General features: G+C 40.2%; 2 protein-coding genes across 5 annotated transcripts; one reads left to right on the forward strand and one right to left on the reverse strand.

Annotated features, from left to right (window-relative positions):
* Positions 1 to 1,746: 1,746 nt before the first annotated feature.
* On the forward strand, positions 1,747 to 8,982 carry c16h19orf44 (chromosome 16 C19orf44 homolog). Of its 4 annotated transcripts, XM_015962266.3 has the most exons (9): positions 1,747 to 1,890; positions 2,096 to 2,197; positions 3,233 to 3,722; positions 4,277 to 4,628; positions 5,838 to 5,917; positions 6,165 to 6,573; positions 6,710 to 6,799; positions 7,379 to 7,545; positions 8,711 to 8,982. In XM_015962266.3, exons 2-9 carry the CDS (start codon positions 2,103 to 2,105, stop codon positions 8,759 to 8,761), a joined length of 1,734 nt encoding a protein of 577 aa, XP_015817752.1. In that variant the 5' UTR covers positions 1,747 to 1,890; positions 2,096 to 2,102; the 3' UTR covers positions 8,762 to 8,982. The 4 variants fall into 4 exon arrangements, with proteins under 4 accessions (XP_015817752.1, XP_015817750.1, XP_015817751.1 ...); XM_015962264.3 differs by lacking the exon at positions 8,711 to 8,982 and having other exon boundaries at positions 7,379 to 7,796; XM_015962265.3 differs by lacking the exon at positions 8,711 to 8,982 and having other exon boundaries at positions 6,168 to 6,573; positions 7,379 to 7,796.
* A 120-nt stretch (positions 8,983 to 9,102) lies between these two features.
* Positions 9,103 to 25,244, reverse strand: akr1a1b (aldo-keto reductase family 1, member A1b (aldehyde reductase)). The gene is made up of 9 exons (XM_015962268.3): positions 25,089 to 25,244; positions 22,211 to 22,306; positions 18,808 to 18,927; positions 17,359 to 17,510; positions 17,006 to 17,201; positions 16,730 to 16,929; positions 9,811 to 9,883; positions 9,578 to 9,664; positions 9,103 to 9,383 (listed from the first exon to the last, which is right to left on the reverse strand). Exons 2-9 carry the CDS (start codon positions 22,289 to 22,291, stop codon positions 9,318 to 9,320), a joined length of 975 nt encoding a protein of 324 aa, XP_015817754.1. The 5' UTR covers positions 22,292 to 22,306; positions 25,089 to 25,244; the 3' UTR covers positions 9,103 to 9,317.
* Positions 25,245 to 26,623: the final 1,379 nt, after the last annotated feature.

Below are 26,623 nucleotides of genomic sequence, written 5' to 3' on the forward strand. Positions count from 1 at the left end.
TCATCTTTAAACGGGAGCCAGAGGGAAGCTTTAGGAGGAACTTTTGGGTCTCTTTGAGTGTTTATCAAACACGATACTCCTTCATGTGATTACATTGTTTGAAATACGTTTGTCATTTTGATTGTAGTAATACAGAAGTAGTTAAACTGATGTGAGTGTTTTTCTCCACAAACAGTGCAGAAAAATAAACATCTGGTTTTAAAATATGTTTTTCTGAGTTTAAATTTTTACAATTACTCTGTGTGAGGTTACATTTCTTTTTTTTCTTTTTTTTTTACCGTGTCCTGTCTGAATGTGAAGCAAACAGAATTGATGTCTGAATGCTGGTGACAAGCCTTACAGATTTACTCTCAGGTGGAGCATCAAAGCGTCTGCTTTTAATGTCACGCCTGATACTTAAAACTTTATTGTTATTGTTTTTGAATGCTTTGTAATTCTGACCAGACACGGAGTCAGAGGTGAAAGAAAGGAAAAGAAAAAAGGTGGGGAGAGAGGGGGGAAGGGGGTGGAGGGGTTCCACAAAAATAAACAATAATGAACAAGAGTCTGCTTCTAGACCTGCAGAAAAAGACAAGAAAAAAAAATGTATGTATCAGGGTATCCGCGGGTCCTTAAAAAGTCTTAAATTTGCTTTTCTAAATTTAAGGCCTTCAAAATCCTTAAAAATGACTAATAATCCTTAAATACAGTTTCCAAAGGTCTTAAATTACCAAAGACCCAATGAACAAGAATTTCTAGTTGGTGTTCAGCATGTTTTGTGTATGATGTTGGTGTAAGCGGAACTGTACACATTCAGTTGGTTGTGAAAGGGGGCTATTTTTAGATGAGCACATTAGCTGGTTAAGCTAGTGGGAGCTTGCGCCATGGGGAAGTGCAAGTTTAATGGTAACTGGGTGGTATGTACAGTCTATGGGCCAATTCCACGTTTGTGACGTGGTTAGCAACGGTTCCAGGCAATAGCTGGAAATCAGCTTAAATTTAATTTTAAAAAATAGCTTAAATTTGGCTGCCTTAAACCTGCAGATACCCTGATGTATGTGTGTGTGTATATATATATATATATATATATATATATATATATATATATATGTGTGTGTGTGTGTGTGTGTGTGTGTGTGTGTATAATATATGTATATACACGATATAAATCGTGATTAATTTGCAAGACGTGACCGCGAAACATTTAGGAGTCAGTTCATCCGCGCATGCGTACAACGTCCGAATTCGCAAACCGGAAGAGAACAGATTGGGGGCTTTTAGTGTAAAGGAACTGTGAAAGCTTAGATGTTTAGCAGCCTTTTGACTTTTGTGCTTTGGGGTTTTGTTTTAAAACTTATTAATTTCTTTGTCATTTAAGATACAAACGTAGCTTTAGTCATCGCATTTAACGGTTCAACAGTTTACAGAGTAACAGAAAGAATAGAGAAGCTGGAACCGGGGTTGCTGCTCTGCTGCGGTGGAAGCAGCAAGGAAGGCCGACAACGCTCCACACATGATTCTGTTATGACAACAAAATACTTAAGCACTGTGGTGTTACGGTTTGTTGAACTTTAAGCAAACATCCTTCATTTTTATACACAAGTGGAACCTTCAAAAACACCGATTCCCATTCCCAAAGGGCTGGAGGATGCGGGTTCATGTCGGGTTGTTTTCCCAGCTAAAAGAACAACAGGATCGTCTTCACACACAACTTTTTAATTCACCACCACCAACATCAAACTGAAAACCCAACGGGCGCTCTCTCCGGTGTACATTGGCTTGTGTTAAACGGGACGAGGGGAGGCGGACGGCTGGAAGATGCCTCCAGTCGAGGATCACTGGGAGTTTGGGACTTTCAAAGAGGAGTTCGTCCGAAAAGTTCGTCGAGATGAAAGATGAGAGAAAACACTGGTGAGTGACCCTTTATTAGTAATGTCCCTGATCAACTTTGATGTAAACTCACATCTCTAGTTTGTAGGTTATGGCTGTTTTATTTGGGTCATTGCATGTGTGTGTGCGTGGATGTGGGGCATCACTCCAGGCAGATTTCACGGATGTTTTTACAGAATAACTTGTGGTAGGTGCATTTAACTGAATGTACTTCTTCCTCATTCAGATGGAAAATGGCCCAGCAGAGCTCAGTGAGAGATGGGAGCAGGTTTTTAAAAAAGGCTGACCAATCACCTGTCAGCAGGAACAAGATGCTGCAGGAACCAAGGTGAGGTCTATCGTCCAGGGAGTGATAATCCAGAAGGTTTAGCTGGAAACAACAGGACTTTGCTTGTTTCTTATTTCTTCTTTTCATGATAAGAAAAGTCCAGTTGTTTTCACCTTAACCTTCTAGAGAGCCTGTTACGTCCCCGACATGAGATGGTAAAATGTGAAGGATGGGGATAACATAAGAACTGGACAGTGGATATTAAAAGGGTTTTATTGTTATAAAAAGGTTCTAAAACACGGGCAAACAGACGACGGGCATTAAAAAAATAATGCAAAACACAAACTCTCAAAAAGGTTAACATTAAAAGACGAATGATCAACTATAAAAAAAAACACCTGGTTAAAACTTAGTTAAATGCTCAACCGAAACAAAGGTGTTTAAAACCGAAGTCAATCATATTCCACAAACGAAGTTAACCTTTAAAACTAACGAACACAAGATCCCACAGGATCACTCAAGAGTTTCAACTATAAAAGTTAAACTCATCAAAACGAAGGATCGACCGACCGACCGACCGAACGAACGAACGAACGAACGAAGGGGTTAAAACAAAACGAATCATGGAGGACAGCAGAACCCCTGCACTGCTGTCTCCCGGTCTGCTGAAGGCACAGCCTTTTTATCCTAGGTGTGGCTCATCAGGAGGATTCAGCTCAGCTGTGCTCCTCCGCAGCCTGGAAGGGAGGAGGAGGAGGGGCGGTGTCCAGTCAATCACCAGAGCTGGGTGATCCTGGCTGCTTTTTCCCTCTTCAGGCTGGCAGCCGTGACAGAGCCAAAGGTTCGGTTCTACATGAAAATCTGTTGTGCCTACATTTGTAAAGACCAGTTCTCAAAGGGAACATGGTCTCCACTAAAGGATGTGGTTTGTTCTTAAAGCTTTTGCAAAGAGTCAACGTGCATCATCATGTTATTACACATTCGTAATAAGATTATATAATCTTCTGGACAGAGCTGATTCTTATCTGCTTCAATAGAAGAATAATTGTCACACAAATGCACAGGAACATTTTCCTTTTGCATCTCTTTCTCTAGATATGTGTCTCCACGTCAAGGCCGTCAGACTGCATCCCTGGCAAGACTGTCTGAAATAGAGAACCGCATCCGTAGCCGCAGGCAGGCCCTTGAACAGACTCGACAGGTGACATCTGGCCCCACTCTGACACCGCATTTGACAGTCTCGCCACCGGCAGCCCTGGACACCACCCAGCAGGTCTCTACAGGTGCACAGAGCCAGAGGCGTAGCAGGTTCCTCAAAAACAAACCTGCAGGATGTGTGGAATCTACTAATACTTCTACAGCGGTGGCTCCTCAAAGTGCTGACGGTTTGAGCCCGAGAGTCAGAGCTAGAGATGCTGCAGCCCTTCCAGCAGATTTAGAGACAACGCCGGGAAGAAGAACGAGTAATGTGGGTGTGGAAAGTGATGAAGAATACATGCAGAAACTTCTTGGAGACGTTGAGGATTCATCGGACCACAGCGTCTCAGGACCAGAGAGAGCTTCATCTATGAAAAGTGAAGGCAAGGTTGGTGTTAAATGTACACGTTTGGATGGCAACCAATGAGAAATGAAACCACAGATGGTGGAGGTAAGAGGCCCTCAGCTTTAAAAGGGGTTAAGTTTACCATTTGGCTTTAGCGTCTTATATTTATGTGTAACGTTTTCTTTTAGAGGACCTAGAAATAAGCTTCCATGATGATTATTTTATCTTTGAGTAAATTCAGGTTGTAGTAATACTTATACATCCCTGTTCAAACAGTGGCTGTCAAGCACAACTTCTTAGGTTTAAAATATTCACCTGGACATTTAAAGTTAGATAAACCATTGATGGACAGCAGCATGTCACTTGTTACACCAAATCAAGGTTTGATTTGTTTGAAAACCTTTTAAGTACTAGACATTTTTTTTTTGGTGTACTGAAATGAAATCACAAAGATTGTGAGCGTGGCTGAACTGATAAAAGCCATAAGTATACGGGACAGTAGCCAGTATCTCTGATTAGACAAAAGGAAACCCCTAAAGCATTTCCAGTATGATATCAGTCACCGTTTTGTCACACAGTACTTCCTGTTCACACAGATGCTCCACAGGCCTAGTCAGAAGGTTCAAAGCATAGCGCCACCTGCTGCTCATCCTCCATTGCCCTCTGATGTACCTCCATCCCGCTCCTCGGCCTCTCCTTCACGTTGTAGTTCACCTTTTCGATTCAGCAGCAAGACTCGGACCCACTTCAGCCCCTCTGTGGTCCCTACATCACCCTCTCCTCCGCCCGTCTCCATTTTACCTTCAGAAAGGATTGACGCTCATAACTCAGAGCATTCTGCGTTGTCCTCACTGGCGGGGGCTAAAGTGCTGTCTCTGGATCAGCTGTTCCAGGTGGGGTCTGCCTCTGAAGAGCCACACAGTCAGACGAATTCAGTTTCCTCAGAAGGTGAGAAGCGCTCATCGGAGTCAAAGAGTATGCCTGATAGGAGATATGTGATGTTAGTAACCTCAAATTATTATTTTAGTTTTTCAATCAGTCAATCAAATCAATCAAAGCTTTATTTATAAAGCGCCTTCCGCAACCCTGTCAGGAAGCCCAAGGCGCTGAACATGGTACAGTAGAAGTACAAATATAGTGAATAAATCAAAAATAAAAGCAATTGAAATTACAAAATACATATTACAAAAAAAGGTGAAACATTCTAGTACAGGACAGATGGGTAAAACAAGGTGAACCAATGAAAACTGTGAAAGAAATTCAACGTAAAAGAGGGCCGAATCAAACATGTTCAGGAAACGCCAAGCGGAGGAGGTGTGTTTTTAGGCGACTCTTAAAGGCTGGCAGAGATGGGGACAGCCTAACTGAGGGTGGAAACTTTTCTTTTTTTATGAGAGAGGGTCACCAGTGCTTTATAACTATTCAGCTAGCGGATAGCATTTTGGCTGTACCCACAGGTAGTTTTAACGTTGGAATGGCACCGGTTGGAGAATTAATCCGTCTGAAAACCCACTGCGTTACTGGCGATAGTTTAACAAGCAGTCTGTGAAATCCCAGTCGTATTCTGACTGTTTTTAGAACTCTTTCAGATAAAATCCATCCATTTCTGCCGATTAAACTCATCTTTAGGAAGACTGGACAGAGATCATTCACTTTTACAAAAGTGCATTTTCAGGTTCTAAGTATTATCAGATTAGATAAGAAATCATTTCTTCACAATCGTGGAGATTAAACTCCCTGCTAGCTACTCCGAGAGACTCGGCGTTTGTGTTAGCTTGTTGAAGAAAAATAAGTTGATGCTGATGAAAGAAATGTATGGTATTTTATTCCTCACCTGTATTGGGTACCGGATGTTCTCAGTATTGCTACATCAACATGAAGCAGTTCTTGTGATTAACACTGGAGCACACACACACTCACACTCACTCTGGTGGGGATGAGCTGCCCTGGGGTGGCGCCACTGGTCCCTCTGACCACCACCACCGCCACCAGCAGGGAACGTGGGTCTTGCTCAAGAACGAAACGACTCCAGTGGAACTTGATCCTGCAACCCTCTGGTTATGAGACGAGCACTTAACTCCTCTGCCCCAGCCGTCCCAACGATTAGTTCACCGAATACATTTTTGAAAGTCTGACTCTTTTCTCTTTATTCTACAGACTTCAAGATAAATTTGATGACACTAGATGAGCTAAGTCCTGCAGCTGTTGGGTTTACTTCAGAAACATCAGGAAAAGAGGTAGAAAACACCCAAAAAGTTATTATTTTTTTAATCAAACAAGCAATACTAGAAAAACCCAGCATGTCACATAAGAGCTACAGTCTCAGTGTTGACTGTTGTCCCTATTCCCACATGCATGTTCAACAAAACCATCCTCTGTGACTCAGTAATACCCTAACGACTGTTTTATAGACATTCCTGTTTCCGTCTGGGATCTTGTCCATTATCCTGGATAACAAACTAGTGCTTTATTTCTGTTTTTAAGCAGAATCAAAGGAAACTCAAGGACCCAGTTTCTGGATCTTGGAACAAACACCGGCAGGCACCACAGGAGGAGGAGCAGGTGGAGGAGGCGCTGAACTACCAAAGTGACTTTGATAGTTATGTCAGTGGAGATGAAGGAGCAGCAGCATCACTGGTGACACGGGACGAAAGGACCAGAGACATAGATTCCAGCACTTTGTCTGACCCAAGTGACCTCAGCTCCTCACAGATCTCCGAGCGCAGCCGGAAATCAATGCCGGTCGGCAAAAGTTCACATCCTGGTTCCTCAGCATCACCCAGCAGCCAAAGCTCCTATCGGTCACCAAGGAGGTACAGTTCAGGTGCAAAGGCTGTGAGAGATGCAGCCGTCCAGACACAGCCTCGTCCAATGAAGGACTCATGGTCAACTGGTTAGTCTTTCTAATTTGGTGTTTGTACAAACTGGATGTAGCAGAGTCAGAGACCCTTTAGTGATCAGGGTCATCTCTGAAACTGATAACTAATATGGTTGCCTGTTTCTGACCCATAGCTGCTGTCTCCTTGCAGGCATGGCTACCCTGGACCCCACAGTGGCTAGACTCTACTTGAACCCTCCACCTGTGGTAACTCATGCCATCAGTGCAGCAAGACTAGAAGGTACGAGCCACAAACATCTAGGTAGTAGTCAGCCATAAACGTCCTCTCCTGTTTCACGACTATTTCAATCTACAGTAGTGCTCTGTCACTAGTTCTTCTGTGGGTGAAATGAATTCTTCCAAGAGATGAGTTCAGTGGTTTGGCCATTCACCAAACATCTGTAGAGGTTGTGGTGGATCGTCGTCGTGGTAGTGTCAGGTCCAGGTGGGGCTAGGTGGCTTGTTCTGGACCCAGGACCTGCCGTGGCTTTAAGTGTCAGAGGCCTGAGGCAGGGATGGGGTGTTTGTAGGCTTCAGCGCCTTCAGGGGCACACCACACTGACTGTGATATGAAAGATGAATGACCTGCACTTGAATAGCACCTTTCAGAATGCAGAATCACACCATGGTAGAATCTGTTGTGTGCGATTTGTACTCTTGAGGTTCATATTTATTATGTCCTGCTATGTAAGAATGTAAAAGACCTCCTCTGTTCTCTGTACTGTCAGATGTCGTGTTAGTGTATTTGCCATAAATCCAACTAAAGTGGAGAACGTTGTACACCACTGCAGTCACACTGACTTGTTTTTCTGTCCCTCAGCCATCTACATGTCTGACCCAGCTGCATTTGCTCTGAATGAAATGCTGAAACAGCAACTCTCCATGACGAAACACTTCATTGACAGCAGCGACCACCTCTACTCCTGCTTACGGCGCAGCTTGGAACCACCAAACTACAGATACACCAGGCTAAAGGACACCCTCCAGGTACTGTATACATGTTCACACACAAACCCCATTGCTCCTCCTTCAGTCAGGATTCAGCCACTCACCAGACCCTCTAAAAATCAGTGACCTGATTGTTCCATACGTTTCTAACCGAGCACTTCGCTCTCAGACTGCAGGTTTACTGGTGGTTCCCAGAATATCTAAAAATAAGATGGGGGGCAGATCTTTTAGTTATCAGGCTCCTCTCCTGTGGAACCAACTCCCAGCTTTAGTCCGTGAGGCACACACCTTGTCTACTTTTAAGACTAGGCTTAAAACATTTTTATTTGATAGGGCCTATGGTTAAACTCTGATGTTAGCCTAGATCTGGACAAGTGGGGGAGTACAGGGAGGTGGAGTGTACAGTCGGTAAAGACGGCTCTCCCTTGCCCTGCCTCCAACATGCCTCCATCTAAAAGGCTAGGTTATCCAGAGTTATCTCTGTAATTATGCTGCTATAGGCTTAGACTGCTGGAGGATACACTGACCACTTTCTACACTCTACTACTTTCTTCTACAATCTGCTCTTTAACTGTATTATTTTCAGCAATTTCAGCTGTTAACTTTATTTTTTCTCTAAGAGTTTTCCCCCCCAGAAGCTACAACGATGTTCTGCTGAGCTGTGGTAGCCTCATGGAGGGGGCCATCGTCTCGAACTGTTGCTAACCACTTAAAACATTCTCCCTCTCCTGATAACATTTTACTTTATTTGACATACTACTAGTTTACCCGTTTAATTATAGATTCACTAGGATAACTACAATAAAGTTTATCTCTCACCAAATATAATATTTACTAAGAAATCACAATGTAACCATGGAAACATTACTTGGTACTGTATATATGTTGTGTGTGTGTGTCTGCTCTGTCTTCTCGATGATCCAGGATCCTCTGGAGGTTTCTTCCTGTGCTTAGTATGAGGATTGCTGTATAGTCACTGACAATAGTCAGTGACTCGATGCAATTCGCTGGGTTCCTTATATAGGAAACGTCTTTCTTATTGGTTTAATGAACTGACCTGTATTGGAATGTTTACTATGTGAAGTGCCTTGAGACGACGCTTGTCGTGATTTGGCGCTATATAAATAAAATTGAATTGAATTAACAGCATTGTCCTCACATTTCCCTCTGTCTGCGTATTTATATGTATGTCTGGATTTTACAGAACAGCAAACACAGGGCTCCTAGACGACGTGCAGAGAAAGCCAGCAAGTGATGGAGGACCAGACCCAAACCGACATCCTTCCCATTATTACTACCTCTATATGGATTAACCTCTGCTCTACAGCAGAGAACCTCATATGACTAGCCTTGAACATTCGTAAATTCACTATACTTTATGAATCTTTGATCTGGAATACTGTCAGACATGTAAGATCAGTTAACTGGACTTCTATATAAATAAAGTACATGAGTTAAATAAAACTCCTGTCTTCATCTAACATGAACTGTGGATTATGCTTACATTGTTATTTTAATTACTTTAGATATTTGAAATCTGAACCATCCAGCAAGCTGGATATTATAAACACCAGCAAATAATTAATTCTACTTAGATTTGAAGTAACAAATTTTTTTATTTAAAAATAGAAACAGGTTTGCAAACAATCACTTTACATGTATCTACCTGCAGGGAACTTGAACATTGTTAAATTCCATAATTGTTGTTTGATTGTAAGTAGTGACGGACAACAGCGGCAGGACTGAGGAGCGATGATCAGTGATATTGGAAGGCTGTTGAAGGCACAAATTCAGGTTTCAGTGTGAAATTGTCAGTAGGGATCACTGAAGGGGTAGTAAGGATGTCCTGCATCTCTGGGAACATGTTTTCCTTCCACCTGCAACAGAACCAAAGTCAGTGCTCTTCTAGCGGTTTCTCTGAACATGGCTTGTTGGGACTGAGCCGATTCATTTCAGTTTAACTTCTAGAGTCGGACACCTTTAGCTTTCTAAAAGTAATCTTGTTTTTTAGATGTGAAGGTAAAATATAAATACAAATCTCTAGGAACAGCAGAATATTGAGTTGACTTACTTGAATCATCGGTACAATGTAGCGCCAGCCTCTGTTCAGGGCTGTGATGGTTTTGATTTCCTCTGCTTCCAGGTTAAAGTCAAACACCTGCCAGCAAATGTGATGTTAATCAGCCTTTAACCTAAACTACAAGCATGTACATGTTTCCACCAGAGTTAGCTTCTCATTTTACAGTAAAACTGAACCTCAGTGCGACTCGTAGAACAAATCACTCGTGAGGAAATTTCACACACCTGAATGTTCTCCTGGATTCGGGATTTTGTTACACTCTTGGGAATTGTGACTACCCCTCGTTGTGTCTGCCATCTGGAAAGATGAGATCAAATGTGCTGGAGTTTCTGTAGCCACATTTACAAAAACAGCTGCTAATGTGAAGTTCACATCCGTGCTTTTTACAGAACAAACTGTGTTGTGTTGTAAACATGTCAACATTTAGATTTTTCAACCATTAGAAAAGAACATTTTATCCCTGAGAACAAAAAGCCTGGTTTTAGGAATGTGTGGACATAGCAAAAACTGTTGGTACCCTTTGGTCAATGAAAGAAAAACCTACAATGGTCACAGAAATAACTTAAATCTGACAAAAGTAACACTAAATAAAAATTCTATGAAATTTAACCAATGAAAGTCAGACACTGCTTTTCAACCAAGCTTCTGTTTAGGAAGAGCCAAAGCCGCCTCCTGAGGAGGCTGAGGTCCTTCGGAGTTAATTCCCATCTGCTAAAACCCTTTTATCACACGGTTGTAGGCTCTGTTATCCATCCTGCTGTGGTCTGTTGAGGTGCAGGCAGCTCTGACCGAGACAGGAAGGTCAAAGGTCAAAAAGGTCAAAGTCAGTTTAATTGTCACTTCTGCCACATGTACAGGACATACAGAGAAATGAAATTACGTTGCTCTCAAACTCTCGCTAGATAGAAAATAAACATTTAGTATAAAAACAGGAACCAAGTTCAGAGACTGTGGGGGAAAAGAGAGGAGAGGGGGGAGAGCCGGGAGGCAGTTTAGCTTCCTAACTGCCTGATGGATAAAGCTGTCCTTCAGTCTGTTGGTCCTGGCCTTGAGACTCCGCAGTCTCCTCCCTGACGGCAGCAGCTCGAAGAGGCTTTGCATCGGGTGAGTGGGATCAGCCGCAATGCGAAGGGCCTTTTTTGTGAGGCGGGTGCTGTAAATGTCTGGTAGGGAGGGGAGAGAGACCCCAATGACATTCTCTGCTGCTCTCACTATACGTTAGAGGGTTTTAATGCATGAAACGTTGCAGGCTCCGAACCACACAGTGATGCCGCACGACAGGATGCTCTCGATGGTGCCTCTGTAGAAAGTGTACAGGATGGAGGCTGGTGCTCTTGCTCTTCTTAGTTTGCGGAGGAAGAAGAGACGCTGCTGTGATTTCCTCGCCAATGCTATGGTGTTGTTCATCCAGGAGAGATCCTCTGTAATCCTCTGTAATCCTCTGTACCAGCGCATCAGTGAGCAGCAGACAGCCCATCCTGATGCCTTTCTCATCTTGGCTGGGGATTTCAACCATGCAGACCTAAAGTGCATGTTTCCAAAAATACAGCAACACATTGACTTTCCAACAAGAGGAAATAACACACTGGACTGTGTTTACACCACCCAGAGAGACTGAACAAGCTAGTTTACAAAGCTAGCTCTGAGCTGCCCACTGGACTCAGTGGAAACATGAGAAAGAAGGATGCTGGGGGAAGATGAGCTCCTTTTTAAAAAAAGAAATTCCCACCCACTGCATCCTACTGTGGAGACCATGGACAGCTCCTTCAGAGGCAGACTGAGACATCCCAGATGTAAACGGAACACTACCGTAGGTCATTCATCCCCTCTGCAGTAAGAGTGTATAACTCATCAGTTTAAGCTGTACTAGTATTATCCTGGTACACAATAACATCAATCATCATCATCATTTATTTATTTCCAACATGCCAATAACATCACAATTAACAAGATTTAAATCAATAATAAACCTCACAAGATAAATCAATAATAAATCAAGTTGACATTGTTGTAGGCATGTTCGAAAGTGAGTGGGCAGAAGCCAAGCTTATTCAAGCCCACCCCTATTTTTCACTAATAGTTTAACATTCAATATGTAGAAAAAACTCAAATTCAACAACCTTATGATCAAAGAAAATCATAACAATAATAATAATGGTAGTCTAGACAATTTAACAATTCTTGTCAATATCATTAATTATATATTCCCATACACCTTTACTCACATCATTGCCCATTCTCATTTGTAACGTATTTTAACCAAACTGTTCTTTAGTGTGCTTTAAAAATCTGAATATTTTGACATTGTTTGTGATCAGTCTTTACGTTATTCCATATTTTGATCCCACTCACAGACACACAAAAGCTTTTACGTGTTGTTCGCATCATTGGTAATTTAAATATTCTATCTCTCCTTAGGCTATGTGACAGCTCTTTAATTATAAATAGCTTTTGTAAATTATTTGGTAGAAGTTTATTAAATGCTTTGAAAAGAACTGTTTGATATTTAATTATATCCTGTAATTTTAATAATTTTGATTGTAAAAAAGTTGATTTGTGTGTTCTAAGAATCCAACCTTATTTATGATACGGACCGCTCTTTTTTGCAATCTATAAAGAGGCTGTAAGGAGCATTGATAATTATTCCCCCATACCTCAGCGCCATAAGTAAAATAAGGGAGAACTAAGGAGCAATACAACACACGAAGTGTGTTGCAATCAAGAAATGACTTGGCTTTAGACTTTTTGAGATTTTTTGTTTTGTGTGTCTGATGTGAGGTTTTCATGACAGTTTACTGTCTATTGTGATTCCCAAAAATATGCTTTCTTGAACCATTTCAATTTTAAAACCATCCATATTTGTTGGCAACTCAAACTTTGTTTCTTGATTACCACATTTTATTGCTTTAGTCTTGTTTAAATTTAAAGACAACTTATTGCTGTCCATCCATCTTTTAACAACAATCAATTCTTCATTTATTTTTTAATAAGATTTGGATAATTGTCACTGCTATAAAATATATTTGTATCATCTGCAAATAAAATAAATTTTAGTAATGTAGATGTTTCAAAAATATCATTGATGTACAAATTGAACAAACTATGTCCCAGTACTGATCCCTGGGGTACACCACAAACAATGTCAAGATTTTTTGACTTTTTCTGTCCAAGTAACTGTACCCTTCCACTTAAATAACGTCTTACCCAGTTCAATGCCACTCATCTAATTCCATATATTTCCAATTTGTCAAGCAGAATTGAGTGATTTATTGTATCAAAAGCTTTTTTGAAGTCAATAAAAATTCCATTTGCATATTTTTTGTTGTCAAGTGCACTGGTGATTGCTTCTACGGCATCTATTACAGCCATAGAAGTTCTTTTATTTCTGAAGCCATATTGTCCATCATTAACTATGTGATGTTTATCAATGAAAATTTCTAGTCGTGTATTAAAGAGTTTTTCCAAGATTTTTGAAAACTGAGGCAACAATGAGATCAGTCTATAGTTGGTAAACGTGTTTATCATTATTTTTGTAGATTGGTATGACTTTACCAATTTTCATTTTGTTTGGAACAGTAGCGGTTTGAAATGATAAGTTACAAATGTAGGTGAGTGGTTTGGAGATATGATTTATAACTTTTTTCACCAGGAACATATCTATGTCATGACAGTCAGTAGATTGTTTGCTTTTGCATTCATAAACAAAATTTATAAGTTCTTGTTCGGTTATAGCAGCAAGAAACATTGAGTGTGTGTTTACTTTAATCTTTTCATTAAATTGTCCAATTGGGATGTCTCGAATTTCACCTGCTAAATGTGGTCCAATATTAACAAAAAATTAATTGAAGCTATCTATTGCTAATTCCATATTACATTTGTTTCCATGTGCATCTCGAAAATAGTTTGGATATCCTGTCTTTGTGGATTTGTATTTAATCAAACCATTCAATATGTCCCATGTTCTTTTTAGATTATTTTTGTTATCATATATTATACTCCTATAGTACAGGTTTTTACCGTCTCTTATTATATTAGTTAATTTATTTTTGTATTTCTTTTATCGTTGTTCTGCTTCTTTAGTTTTGGAATCGATAAATTTTTTAATAAAGATTATTTTTCTTTTTACAAGCATTTAATATTCCTTTTGTAAGCCAAGGAGATCTAGATTTATTTTTCTTGGAGCATTTTATAATGGGAGAGTATTTATTATATAAGGAATCAAAAATTTCTAAGAAGGAGTTATATGCTTTGTCCACATCGGTCTCTCTATAAATCAAACTCCAATCCTGTGACGACAAGCTATTATTGAAAGCATTAATGGTTTCCTTTGTTTTTATTATTTTGTAGGTGACCATGACAGGTTCTCTGTCTTTCTTTACTTCACTCCCAGTGTTGATAAAAATGGGCAAATGGTCAGTAATATCAGATATGAAGAGACCACTGATTACATCATCTGCCATATCATTAGTAAAGATATTATCAATAATTTTGGCACTGTGTGTTGTTATTCTACTTAGTTTGGTGATTACAGTTGTTTTAAGTTTGGTTGGGTTCAACAAATCAATATTGAAGTCACCACATAGGTTTGTTGTTTTTTTTGTTCACTGTAGAAAAAATACTCTCCATCCTTTCTTAAAAGACGTCCCTATTCCAACCGGGTGGCCTGTATATACAACTTACAATAATGTTTTCTTTCTTTTCATTAAGAATTTTCCACCGTCAAACATTCCATTATGTCATCCAAAGCTAATGACGTGTGCTTTTTCACCGTAAACGGTACTGTTTTATGGATGTATAGCACAACCCCACCTCCTGTTTGATTTTTCCTGTTTACATATTCAAGATTATAATCATCTATATGGAAATTAACTCCCTTATTCTTATTGAACCAAGTTTCAGAGAACGTGGGATTAGCCATCCAGTTACCATTAAACTTTCACTTCCCCATGGTGCAATCTCCCACTAGCTTAACCAGCTAATGTGCTCATCTAAAAATAGCCCCCTTTCACAACCAACTGAACGTCTACGGTTCCGCTTACGCCAACATCGTACACAAAAAATGCAGAACACTGGAAACTCACGAAAATTTTATAGAAATAAAATAATCTTGTTTATTTGGTCTTTGGTCATTTAAGACCTTTGGAAACTGGATTTAAGGATTATTTGTCACTTTTAAGGATTTTCAAGGCCTTAAATTTGGAAAAGCAAATTTAAGACTTTTTAAGGACCCGCGGATACCCTGACATCAGGCCTTCAACCTAATCTAGCATGCAGGGTGAAACTGAACGTCCCTCCACACATCTGGATCAGTGGAACACAGATATCCCTCACAAGCTGCCACAGATAACTAGACAGGTCAGAGTGCATGTCCATTTAGGTAACACGGGTAACTATGGATTTCATACATCTGCTCTTAACTGGACTAAAAGTTATCTTACTGACAGAGAATATCAATTTTATTTCAATGGCAGTTTTTCTGAAAAGGGTCTGATGGAATGTGGTGTTCCACAGGGAAGTTGTTTGGGACCACTTTTGTTTTCTATTTTTTTGAATGATTTTCCGTGGGTGCTGCAACATGCGACTACAGCAGTATATGCAGATGATATTACTGTTTTAGCTTCAGCACATACGGAGTGCATTGAATGAAATATTAAATGAAGAGTTAAGAACAGTCGAGCAGTGGATAACTGCTAACAAATTAGTGATTAATGCAGGAAAAACTAAATGCATGGTAGTTGGCTCCAAACATACTTTACAGACGATGCCAAAGTTACATTTAACCCTGAGTAACAACATAATAGAACAACTAGAAGAAGTAAAATTACTAGGAGTTATAGTTGATTGTAAATTATCATGGACAAGCCAGATTAATTATGTTTTACGCAAAATGGGGAGAGGTATGGGCATAATAAAATTTTGTTGCAAATTTATACCACAATATTTACTTAAATGCCTTGTTCAATCATTAGTGCTTTCTTGTGTAGATCAAGCATCTGTTATTTGGTCCAGTACAAGTGAAAATAATTTGCATAAGCTACAAGTTGCACAAAATAAAGCTGCTCGTATTGTTTTAGGCTGCCCTTACAGAACAAATGTGGGAACGATGCATGAAAAACTTGCTTGGCTTGATGTGAAGAGTAGACTAAAGTATTTCGTGGTAACAACTGTGAGGAAAATAATAATTACAAAAACACCAAAAATTATACATAGCAAATTAATGTTTTTTTCAGATAATCATACTTATAATACACGACAGATAAATGAGATGAAATGTATTTTACCACGCAGTAGAACAAATCAAATTCAACGATCTTTTCACTATAAAGCTATGCTTGCATGGAATGCATTACCTAGATTTTTAATTTTTGAAAGTAATAACATTTCTTTTCATAAGAAACTGAAAATTTTTTTGTTTACACACCTAATTGTATAGTGACTATGAACTCTGCAACGAAGGATTGAAAATCTGTGTTTGAGGTCGAGTACTGGATATCGATGAACTATGATACGAAACAATGGACATGATGTCACCATTCTGTTATATTTTATTTTCAATCTTTATTGGTGTGATTAACTCCTTTCCCGATATTAGTTTATATATGTAATTTTGTTCTAGATATGTGATTTCATCTTGAGCTACTGGTATTATGGGAATTAGGGATGTGTGTGCGTGAATGTGTGTGTGTGTTTGTGAGTAAAGGGTATTATCTCATGTAAACAACTGTATGAAAATGTATGAGACCCCAGGAAGACTAGCATCTGCACTTAGGCAGAAGCTAATGAGGATCTCAATAAAACGAAACGAAACGGTAACCGACTCCACAGTGTCAGGATAAGGTCATTCACTTTTGTGCTGAACACTGTAACTCCACAAGGCTGCTCCCATAGCTCCCTCCTTTACTCTTTACATATCCTCCGTCTCAATAAGGAACAAACTGTTGCTGCTAACCCTCTTTTACTTTTATATGATGTTCTTGTCACTACATGTAGTTTTAACAGTGTCTGACCTCTTGTTGCATGTCCTACAGCTTACATTGTACATAAACTGTAGATGTGTACATCTATTTTTACATACGTACACATATTTTTAAGTTTTGTGTATTTTGATCCACGTTAGGAAAACTTGTACCATTTTAAACTCACCTCAGGATGATCTGAGCCGGGGACTTTTTATATTTCTGTGCAAGCGAAGCAATCACTGGTTCTTGTAGCAGGAGGGGCTCATCGGGATGTTTCCATGCCCGATCAGGAGACCCGAGCGGGCTATATGCTGTCATCACAAGACCTCGATCCCGACAGTGAGCCAGCAGCTCCACCTGGGCCAGGTATGGATGGCTCTCTACCTGGCAGACACATTCACAGAGATGCTTGTGTCACCACAGCTACCTTGCACCCACCATCAGCACAAACAGCAAGTACCTGAACAACTGTTGGTTTAACGCTGGCCATGGACAGGATGTCATCAATCTGCCTGCAGTTGAAGTTGGACAGGCCGATGGAGCGAACAAGGCCCTTCTCCACCAGCTTCTCCATGGCAATCCAGGTCAGCTTGTAGTCCGTGTCATCGTACAACAAAGTGCCGTCCTCGTTTTTGGGGAAGGTCATTTCTCCTCGTCTAGCCAACATGAGAGAGGAAATACAGTTTTGGGTACATGAACACATGTAACATGATTTAACAGAACACCAGACTACCATATTCAATATTTTAGTCTATTTATTTAGCAGATTGAGTCTGTTTGTCTCAGGACAACGTCTGAAAACTTGGTGCTCACTGGAATGCGTAAGGCCAGTGGATGAGGTAGAGGTCCAGGTACTCCAGCTTCAGATCCTTTAACGTCTTCAGGAGGGCCGGCTCCACGTCCTCTGGGTGATGCTTCGTGTTCCACAGCTTTGAAGTGATGAAGACATCTTCTCTTCTGAGGGACTGGTGAACAAATACATCAGCATTTAGAAACTTAGGGATACCGGATTTTCTTTCTCTACTAGTCTGTTACTCTGCTTGCTTTAACTAACATCTGTAATCTGGAATAGAAGTACACGAGGTAACTAACACAGTCAGACCCACGTCTCCTCTTCAGGGATAGTCTGTTGTTTTTCAGCTCTAGAGCCAACATCCTGGTGTCTGACGTGGGTCGTTGTACGACTAAAATTGCTCTCAGTATAAAACATATGCAACCTGAGGGCCTCCATTGTAGGGATGGGAGATAAACTCGTTTATTAGATGCATCGAGATGTGAACATGAACGATTATCAATTGATTTTGAAAAAGTAAAACAATCGATTTTATTAATGACGAGGCACTAAAAGCGGAACTCAGCTAAAACGAAGTCGGGTACTTGGACGGAAAGGATACAGTATGCACAGGACAACATGGCTGAGGAATACGACCAGCACCACCAACATTAAAAGCAAGCGTATGGAATTACTTTGGTTTTTATAAGTTTGAGGGGAAAAGGGACCTGGACAAAAGCCATACATCATTCAAGTTGTGTAAAACAACTGATTTTGGAAAAACAACAAACATGAGAAACCACGTTGATCGTTTTTCACCCGGACGACAAAAAGACGCCATTAGCTGCGGCTGCCGCCACCAACCAGAACACCATTGAGCAGGCCTTGTTAAAATTTCCACCAAACTCGGAAAAGGCCAACAGAATTACAAAGCACATAGCAAGTTTTATCGCAAAAGATTTGTGTTTGTATGCCATTTTTTCCCTGTTTTATGCATTTATTTATACATTTAGTTGAAGTTCTTTTTAAGGGTATTTATACTCAAAATGTTGTTGTCTAATCGTATTTATTTTTTGAAAAAGTAGAGTTATTCATGTTCAGATCAATTGGACATCCTGCATCATTTTGTTTGGAAGCTGTTAATGACCGCACTTCTTTTCTTTAAAACATTACACTGATACTTCTGTTAATAAAATATATTGGAAGTAAATTAATGTTTCATCATTACAAATGTTTTTCTTAAGTACCACGTAATCACTTGGCAACCAGGTGAGGGAGGAGAAAGATACATCAATAATTGGAGCTCCCTGAATCGTAATGGAATCGAATCGTGATGTTCCTGAAGATTCCCACCCCCTAGTTACCAACACACGAGTACAATTCATTCTAATAAAGCCGAAGCACAATGGTGTCTTTACCAGGGGTTTTGATGGCCCCATAAAAACACTAAAGTTCTGCCTTAAGGCAGTAAAATAGTTAAACTACTTTACCTTGTCTGGGCTGAGCATCTCCTGCAGAGCCTCTCCGATCTCAGCCTCGTTCCCATAGATGGCTGCACAGTCGATGTGACGATAACCAGCCTCCAGGGCCCAAATGACTGCTTGTTTCACCTGTGCATGAGAGCACAGCTGGTTCAACACCAACAAGAAAAGGAACTCAAATGTCAACGCTCTAAAACTGTAGGATTAAAATTGTTGTAAACTTTCTAAAAGGACAATAACTTGTTAACCTTGGATCTCTTGTGCAATACCAGTTGTACATTAGTAAGTCTGTGTCTTTAATGCTGCATAGTTCTGGAAAGACAAGTTTCATTTCTATTAATTGTTTTTAGTGGTTGGTTACAATAATAACAACTTACTGTCTTTGAGTGTTTACCTGTAATCTTATTTTTTATTTTAGGGATGGGTACCGAATCCGGTACTTTTTCTTCTCAGCCTTCAGAGAGTACAGACGCTTTTTTCTCAGCTTCCTTATCGGCTTCCCCAAGGCTCTTGTCCTGTCTGCCTACAGAGCACTTCTCTGCATTTCTCCTGAAACCACTACTCTTTTTTGGAAATATGGACTTAATTAACTGGTCATTCAACGCGATTGACAAAATTTTCTCTACGATGAGAACGGAGAAGGGGGCTCCCACCTGTCCCGAGGGGACATTCGCATTGGGATATGCACTCGATTCTTGGGAGGTCTGGCGAATCGTGTGCCTCTCTCAGCTGTCCATCGAGGACGTGGAAGATTTGTGGATATTCGGCCTGATGATCACTGGATTTCTTCTGATTGGAGTGGGAGGATATCTGGTTTTCTGGAAATTTGGGAAGACGGGAGTGATTGGAGTGCGACCCGTACCGCCGCTCGTGCGGTGACCTCACAGACTGGGACGTTACTCGAGGTGAAACGTAAGCTGGACAATGTCCTTGCGGCGTTGCCTGTGTTAGTGTAAGATGGATTTGATCTCGGAGAGGGTCGCCGGACGATGCGGGGATGTGAAATGTAAAATTGGCTTCACTGGTGGACATGAATGACCGGTTATAGACTCCAAGGCGGAGAGGAAGATTATCTCTGTCTGCCCTAAACAAAGTCATGTTTATCCTTATCTGATGCCATAGCAGCCTCTCAAGGCTGCCTCAACACACCCCCACAAAAGGAGGAATGCCGACAGATGCTGTGTCCCGACCTTCACCCTCTTCCTTCAGGCTGACATGTCTGCAGGGCTTCAATGTGCTCTCTGGTCCTTATCTCTCCCTCCCACCTGTTGTTCTGCAGCTGGTCGATGCGCCGCAGTGGCAGCTCCCATTGGAGGCTTCAGGATCCCGCCCACCCCCACCTCCCCATCGGACTCTGATGTTGTATACGTGCTGTCTGTGCTTCCATGTCGGGTGTTTTTTTGCATTGGAGGGCTACACCCTGCTGGTGTAACCCTGTTAATGCCTTTTTTTCTCCCTCCCTGAACTTTCCTCATGTAACACCCTTTTCATCTAACTATTAAGGTAGCGCGACTCATGTTGCGAATGACCGCAGTCACCAATTCTTGTTATGTGTCTTACCCACGTATGTCTGATCTTTGAATTGTGTGTGCTGAAACTGAATTTCATTTCTCTGTATGTCCTGCACATGTGGAGAATATGACAATAAATGATTTTGACTTTTTTGACTTTGACTTTGACTTTTTAAGATACCGACCAAATTCCATAGTATCGACCGAGCACCGATTCACGTCATTTCAAACTGTGCCTCGTTTCGGTACCCGTCCATCACAACGAGAACTTGCCTAGACAGCTGTGCATGCGCAAGAGCGTTATGTCGTCGCTCGCTGCGAGCCAGTTGTAAACAGAGCAGCATGGTAGAAAGAACGCACGCTAAAGCTTGGGTCCACTTCACTAAATGTGATGGGTAACTGGGTGATGATGAAACCAGCGACAACGATCTAAGTGAGACATCCTCATCTTAATCTGCTCCGGTAGGTAAATAAAATTAGCTTGATATGTTAGCTTCCGTTTCGCTAATGGTGCGTTCGCTTTCTCCTCGGAACTCCGAATTCCCGACTAGAAGAACATGAACGCGCTCTAAAATTTAGCTTCACTTTACTAAATGTGACGGGTAATTGGGTGAAGACGAAACCAGTGACAACGATCTAAGTGTGAGGCATCATCGTTTTAATCTGCTCCAGCAGCTAAATAAACTGTTTAAGATAACGTTAGCTTGGTATGTTAGCTTCCATTGCTACCATTGTTATCAGCTAATGGTGCGTTTGCTTTCTCCTCAGAAATTCTAACTTCCCAGTAGGAAAAATCAAATGAAAAAGGACGGCAAAAGGAATGAAGATACACAGGAAATTTAGTTCACAGTAAAGATGTTTGCTTCAGTTTAATTATCAGCTTATAAAACTACAAGGACGATGTTAAAATACAAACAGTTGAATGTTATTTATCGTGATATATATCAAATATGGTTATATATTGAGAAAAATATATATTTAATTATAAAAGAGAATTAAAATAATAAACACACAAAAGTATCGAAAATTGGTACCGTTAAGTACCGGTATCGATTCGTAGGTACCGGGAATTAGTACCGGATCGATTCAAATGTCAAAGGTACCCATCCCTAAGTGTGTGTGCTGCCATAGCTGGTGAATTTCACCACTGTGGGATTGATAAAGTCTATTCTGTTCTAATAATTACTAACAAGGCAGGCACCCAGCAAAACAAAACACAGTAATGTACACATTATTATTACACATTCCCCTGGAAAGAGTCCTCTGGGAAGTTCTGTTTTCCAACAGAAGCAGAATTTCCAGGTCTAGCAGCATTAACACAAATAACAGTAATTAATAGTTCAAAAGGGAACGGAAAAAAGAGAAAATTATAAACAAAATAACCCAGATTATTAATAGATCTTAAAGGCACACTAGGCAGTTTTGCTTGCTTTTATACCCCCTAGTGTCCAATTGTAGAAGCAAAATTTATCTCCTCGCTGTGTGTTTGTTATCTCTAATCCAACAGCTGGAATGTCTCCCGGCCTTCTACAGGAGTGATTCATCGCTAACTTAAACAAATCAGCGGTGTTCATGATCTAAGACACGCAGGAAATGAGCTGGAACCAGTCTGTCAGTGTGTCGGCTCAATTTTTTCCCAAAAGTGCGGCCCACCTGTCTGAAGTTGCAAGTGGAATATTCTGGCCACAGGGGGCGATCGGGGCTGGGTGGCCTTTCATTAACCTTGTAAAGGGTCATTTTAGCACATACTGGCTCAAGAAAATTATTTAAAAATATAAAACTTTGCAGTACGGCTTTAAGATATTATTATTGTGTTGCAGCAATTTCAGCTAGAAAAATAAACGACTAAGGTGTTGAGCTGTATGAGGGAACAGAGGTAAGAGACGGCCTGTCTGGCTCACCTTTCCTGGCTCACTCTTCCATGTTCCCAGTCCAATCAGGGGCATCTTGCACCCTGTGTTGAGAACTGCAAAGTCACTCATGTTTTTCCACAATACCTAAACACGGACAAGCACACAAAACTTGGCTCACAAACACAGATTTAACCTGCAGAAAAAGAATCAAATTCCAAGGTAAGCCTTTATCAACTAGTCCAGTGGTTCCCAAACTGGGATCTGTGACACCCCCCCCCCCCCCCCCCCCACACACACACACACAAAAAAGAGGGTTGCGAGGATACCAAGATTACATTTGTAAAAATTACATTCATCAAATCCCCAAAACACACCCAAAAAACTCTGTATAGTTGTAATTCTGTATGTCTGTATTAACTTTGTAATTAATCACTTGAGTATATGGGTAGGAGTTGGGATTGGGGGGTCCTGGATTGTCTTGGACACATCTGCACACAGATGGACTCAGATGGGCCCCAACTCTGGTAACTTTTAAATCAAAATTGAAAACTTTCATGTATTTATCAGCCTTTGAATGACGGTTTCTTATTCTGTACCTTCTACAATGTAACTGCTCACACTTTAACTTTGCCTTTTTATTTAATGATAAATGACCCGCACTTGGACTCCAAAGCGCTTTACACTACAGTGTACCATTCATCCATTCACACACTCATTCACACACTAGTGGTGATGAGCTACGATGTAGCCACAGCTGCCCTGGGGCGCACTGACAGAGGCGAGGCTGCCGAGCACAGGCGCCACCGGACCCTCCGACCACCACCAGCAGGCAAGGGGGGTTAAGTGTCTTGCCCAAGGACACAACAGCAGAATTCTCTGTCCGGAGCCGGGATCGAACCTGCAACCTTCCGATTACTGGACAACTCATCTCTTACATCTAATTTTTTTCTTAATTTAAATTTTAAAAATCTGTTGTTTTATGTTGTTCCTTTGACTTGAATGTTTCATGTTCTTCCACCTGGTGAGCAACACGATGAATCGCTTCTGCATATGAAACGTGCAACAGAAATAAAGCTGCCTTGGCTTTTTAGTGGCTGTAGATCAAACCGTAATTTAGTTCTTCTATAATCTGATTGTGCTTTATCCGCCCTCATTAGGAACAAACACACAAAACCTCAACAGTAAATACTAATTCTGTGGTATTTATTATAACAGCTGAAAACAAATTAACAGATATGATCAGTGTTGGGAGTAATGTGGTACAAAAGTAATTAATTACTGTAATGCATTGCTTTTTGCTGTAATGTGGTAAGGCATTACAGGGAAAGAAAATGGTAATATTTACTCGGTACAGTTGTCAGTAACGCAGTAATTACAACGCATTTTTAAACCCAGAATCAAGATGTGTTCCTTAAAAATTCAAATTGCGGGAAACCCGAAGAAAGATCCAGTATCTGCATTTATTACGTCATTTATGGACTCAGCTTTGCGGGCAGAGAGGACGCCGCGGTAACGGCTCAGCTGCGTCCACGCGGCCGCTGTAACCAATCGCTCCACTAAAACAAAATAATTCACTTGCGGTCGTTCATATCAGCGCATATTCTCTGGTATTTTGTGCTTTTCTGACGTGCTTTGCCTCAGCTGAGTTCATAATCTGTGCCCCAGTGATTTCAACTCATTGCTGCTGGAGCGCCGCGCATGTGAAGATCCCTTTGGCTGATCGTTAGAAAGTAGGAAGTCTAGGAAACAGTTTTTCTGGAAGACGGAGAAAACATGCAGCATGCAGGAAGGTTAGAGAGAGAAAGGGCAGGAAATTATTCAAATAAAATCAAGAAAAAAAGAAAAAAGTAGGTAGATTTATCCCCAACACACATTTTCACAAGTGAAAAGCAATATAAGCATTTAATATTTATACATGTGTAGTGATCTGTAGTTTGTATATTTATACACTGCAATTAGATCTAAATATTATAATCAGAAGTGGTTGTTTTTATCATCAGGGAGTTTACTTAAACACTTTGTATTGATTGAGAGACAAGAAAAGAGAGAGTTGGGATCGTTTAAGAATCTTTAATTTCTATAATTATAAATTCAGACAATAGGATCTTAATAACGCTACACATGTGATAGAATCAGATCACCCTCGTCAGTCTCACATCCAGGGCTGTATCAAGGCATTTGGGGACCAAGGCAAATATAGGCTTGGAGCCCCCACCACCTCACTCCCTGCTCAGTTAATATAAGACGGCAGCGTGCTGAGAGTACAGATTGTTGTTGCTTTTATTTAATAAACAATCATTTGAAAGCACTGTTATTACATCTGACTGTTTTTAACAGCAACCCTAGCTCAGACACCACGTCACTTTCCACATATATGTCATGAGCTCACTGAGCGTCACATGACCTGATTCATACTGAAGTTGTTTTGGTGAAGGTAACTTAAAGTAATGCAAAAGTAGTGTAATGCCTTACATTTTAAAATCAGTAATATTGTGATGTAATTAATTACTTTAAAATGAGGGTAACAAGTAATAAATAATGCATTACAGTTTTGAAGTAACTTGCCCAACACTGGATATGATTTGTAGTTTAATGTGCCAAAAAAAAAAACAGACAATTAAATGCTACCAGCTCGGGTTTACATATTACTACATGTCATTGCGATTTTGTATACCTAATCGCAAAACATAAGGCGTGATCTACTGGGTTTATTCATTAACTACAAATGTTCCTGACTTAAATAAAAAATCATAGCTGGCAGAATATTAACCGAAACGAAAGCGTCTCTTTTAAACACCTTTGTTCAGTAAAGAACAGCCATTAAAACGCATCCCTCCTTTCCGGATACATCAGGAAACATTTGTGCATGACTGGTTAGTTTCAAACAGGAATGAAAGTAGAACGGACTCCGTCCAGTTCGACTCACCACCACACGGGTACAGACTTAACCAACAAGCAGCAGCTCTTGTGCTCCAGCACGGATTATTTACTCAGGAAGCGCCGTTTTCTTTCCAAAAAATCAAAAACGGCACCGCAGTCGGCAACGAAGCACGTGAGGGGAGTGACATGACGTCATTTCCTTGTCTCAAACAGGCCCACCCCTTTTAGGGGAAAGCCAGTTTTTTATCTTTATTTTTATTTTACACATTTTTAAAGACCGTTGTGTAATCGAACTTGGAATGGCATAAGCCAAACTAATCTGTCAAAAAAACTGCCTAAATAAAATGTTTATATGTTTACAATGTTTTCCCACTTGTTAAGCGAACTGATAAAACTACGCTACTAATCAAATATAATAAAAGCAAACTTGAATTCAGAGAGTTTGACTGGATGCTCAAGTGTTCCTGAGACAAGTCTCATTCAAAATAGTAGGAAATCAAAATAACAATGAATTGTGGATCAGAGACGTTGGTAAAATGAATAAAAATAGGATTATTGCTGCTTCGCATTTTCCTTAGAAAATGTTGATAAAAGGGATATTGTTCCTTGGAGTTCTATTCAGCATCAGAACATATTAGGCAGCAATTTAAGTTGGGAGCCTCTCAAACATTGTTTCTCTATAACTGATGTGAAAGAGATTAAATTAATATCTTACTCTTGAAGTATTTTGAAATTAAAAGATAAACCTTTATCAGACAGACAATGCTAGATAAAATAGTTTTTCACCTGCCTAAACAGTTGTTGGAGGTAACAGGAGGTGAGAGGTAGACATCCAAATGATTCATATTTAGAACAATATGAAAATGTTTGTAAAATATAACCTAAAGTAATACCTGCTACTTCATTGATAAAAAGTGCATGTAAGTCATGACTGTGCAATAGTATCTAATAACTGTGACCTGGCATGTCATACACATATGACTTAGCACCTCATTATTATGCTTTATTTCACAAAAATATTAGACACATCCTTAATATTTATCTCACACTTATAAGATATAATATTAACATATTTTCCTCTTCTTTCTAATAGTTTCTTATAAATATGGAAAAATTAGTCATTATTATGAGACTGTAGCTCATAATTATGACTTAACATCTTATTATTATGAAATAGTGGGTTAGCACTTTTTGTGGCACCTAAAGTGTGAAACAGAGAATGGATTTTCATGCACATAAAGATCATAATGGTGGTGCACTACATCGTAGCTTCAGCTGTCCTGGGGCAGTCTTACAAAAGGTAAAGCTGCTTTTTTGTCCTATCAGCCCCTCTGACCATCACCAACACACAGAGATTTTGCTGGTTTGCCTAGAGACACAACTAAAGGGTCAAAATACAGCAAATACACTGGAGAGATTTTTCTGGATTCTTTAGCTAATAGTCCTGTTTGTACAGAACAGACAGAATTTCTGAGGTCATCCAATTGCTTTAGTTTTTTTTGTGTGTGTGTGAAGTTCTAGATGCATGCAACAACCTAAAAAGCTGTTAAATACAGGTGAAACTCAAAAGATTTTAATATG

Source organism: Nothobranchius furzeri, chromosome 16 (genome assembly GCF_043380555.1).
Source record: "Nothobranchius furzeri strain GRZ-AD chromosome 16, NfurGRZ-RIMD1, whole genome shotgun sequence".
Taxonomy (NCBI): Eukaryota; Metazoa; Chordata; class Actinopteri; order Cyprinodontiformes; family Nothobranchiidae; genus Nothobranchius; species Nothobranchius furzeri.